The following is a 2,067-nucleotide window of genomic DNA, read 5'->3' on the forward strand; positions in this document are numbered from 1 at the left end:
TTTCACATCGCTCTCTGCCATTTAATTGGCAAGTTAAACTTCAGCTCTTCTTGGTGTCTAAGGGAAGGTTATACATACTGACCCGTCTGTGTTTTATCATATATATATATATATAATCTTTCTTTTGAGCTTTTTTTTCTGTTCAATCGTTTTAACTAGAAGAGATTATTTTGATTATTAACCGAATAATCGAAACGAACAAAATAAAATATAATTATAACTGAATCGAATTCGATATAAAAACTGAATAGTTATAATTTCTCTAAATCTGAATAACCAAAACCGAATCGCTTAAAAAATAACAAAAAAAATCGACAATTTCTTTGAAAAATGAGTTTTATTACAATAAATAAACCGAATCCAAACCAAACCGAAATTTATAAACCAAACAGATATATTTTTTTTCTGTAAACGAGTTCGAATATAATCGAATCAAAACCCAAAATGACTATCCCTAGTTCGTAGGTCGAACGTGAAAGCTGTCTACTTAGTAATGAAAACTTGGGCTAGAATTCCTCGGTTCCTTTGAGAAAGGCAAGCGATTTTCATTGATTCTGTTTCGGTATATTTACACCAACCGGGAGAATGCAAATCTATCTGTCAGTTAACAAACGGGCTGATCCGACGTTTATCTGAAAAACGTCACCTCCCGACTTTGATCAAACCCTTGACGATCGATCTTATTCATTAATAGCTAAACCCTCTTGCAAAGGTACATATCAACCATTCAAGCTTCCCTTTTTCTCAATTCCAACACATAATCAATAAGATCCAATTCCCCCACATGACATTAGTTAAGTGAAGCAATGGAAGCATGCTTATGGAAGAATGTCGGTGAGAAAGATTAAGGTGAAAGAGAGCCGTCAGCTGGATTTCTCGGGATCAGCCTGTTTTCCCGAATCCAATACACTATCAGCTTCAAGGAAGCGACTCAGAAGCTTATCGTCCAAATGCTCCTGTCACATTTCCATGGAAACAGAAAAACAAAATACAGGGAGAGCGGATTCAGATTCAAGCAGAACGTGGAAAAGGGAGAACGAGGGCATCTCACCGAGAGGCAATTCCTGTACTTTTGCCAGTCAACAGCACAACACTCTTCTTCATCCCATTGCCCTTTCAGAAACTTCTCCGAGTACCATCTGCATTTTCCAAGTCACAAACCAACAACAAGGTACTTGAAGCTTTCCATGTTCGTGAAGAAATCTATAACGACCATTCGGAATTTCAGAAATTTGACGAGAAAACTCGGAGACAGATGATGGGGTGTTCTATTGGGGACGAGAATCTATACGAAAACAATACAGCTCAATCCTAGAAAAATGTTTCATGAATTGAGATTTCGAAGAACAAGTTCACTCGGGGATCAATCGAAAGACCAGAGAACGGTTTAAAAAAACGAGAAGAACTTCAGCAAATCAATTCAAACCTAATCACCCCAAATCCAAAAAGCACAAGGATTGAACATGGAAGTCGGATTCCGAAGAACACCCAAAATCTTGTCACGAACAGATGCAGGTTAACAGAAACATGACCTTCAACAAATTGAAGATCGATACGATAATCCGACGGAAAAAAAGCCAAAGAATTCTTAAAAAACCTTAAACCCTAGAGAAGACGAAGAACACCCACAACCTTCCCGAGAGCAAAGATTCAAAATTGACAGCGCAAACAAAGCAGATTCAGATGGAGAGAAAACCCACTTGTTGAAGCAACTGTTGTAAGCGATTCTGAGATCGGCACAAGAGGAAGTCGACGATTTACCAGACGGTTTCTGGTCTTTTCCCATTATTATTATTATTATTATCCTCGCAAAATGTAAAACTGGTGGACGACAGTCCCTTGTGCCCTTTTAACCAAACGATCAATACATTAATTCCAAAAAACAAAAAAAAAAATCTTTATATGTCTCTCACGTGATTATTATTTTGGCATGTCTATCTCATTATTAATGGTTTAAAATTTTCTTTTTATAGTCGATAAATCATTTTTTCTTTTATATCTATATGAATATTTAATTGTTTTTACATATATATATAGCACATAAAATGTTTTCCTTCCTAAATATTT

The 2,067-nt window shown here is 36.1% G+C and overlaps 1 protein-coding gene across 2 annotated transcripts; it reads right to left on the reverse strand.

Annotated features, from left to right (window-relative positions):
• Positions 1 to 524: 524 nt before the first annotated feature.
• Positions 525 to 1,817, reverse strand: LOC104819900 (uncharacterized protein At4g33100). Of its 2 annotated transcripts, none has more exons than XM_010550189.2 (3): positions 1,638 to 1,817; positions 1,052 to 1,139; positions 525 to 956 (listed from the first exon to the last, which is right to left on the reverse strand). In XM_010550189.2, the coding sequence occupies exons 1-3, from the start codon at positions 1,784 to 1,786 to the stop codon at positions 864 to 866; spliced, it is 330 nt and encodes a 109-aa protein (XP_010548491.1). In that variant the 5' UTR covers positions 1,787 to 1,817; the 3' UTR covers positions 525 to 863. The 2 variants fall into 2 exon arrangements, with proteins under 2 accessions (XP_010548491.1, XP_010548493.1); XM_010550191.2 differs by having other exon boundaries at positions 1,701 to 1,806.
• Positions 1,818 to 2,067: the final 250 nt, after the last annotated feature.

This window comes from Tarenaya hassleriana, unplaced genomic scaffold, assembly GCF_000463585.1.
Source record: "Tarenaya hassleriana unplaced genomic scaffold, ASM46358v1 Cleome3, whole genome shotgun sequence".
In the NCBI taxonomy this organism is placed as follows: Eukaryota; Viridiplantae; Streptophyta; class Magnoliopsida; order Brassicales; family Cleomaceae; genus Tarenaya; species Tarenaya hassleriana.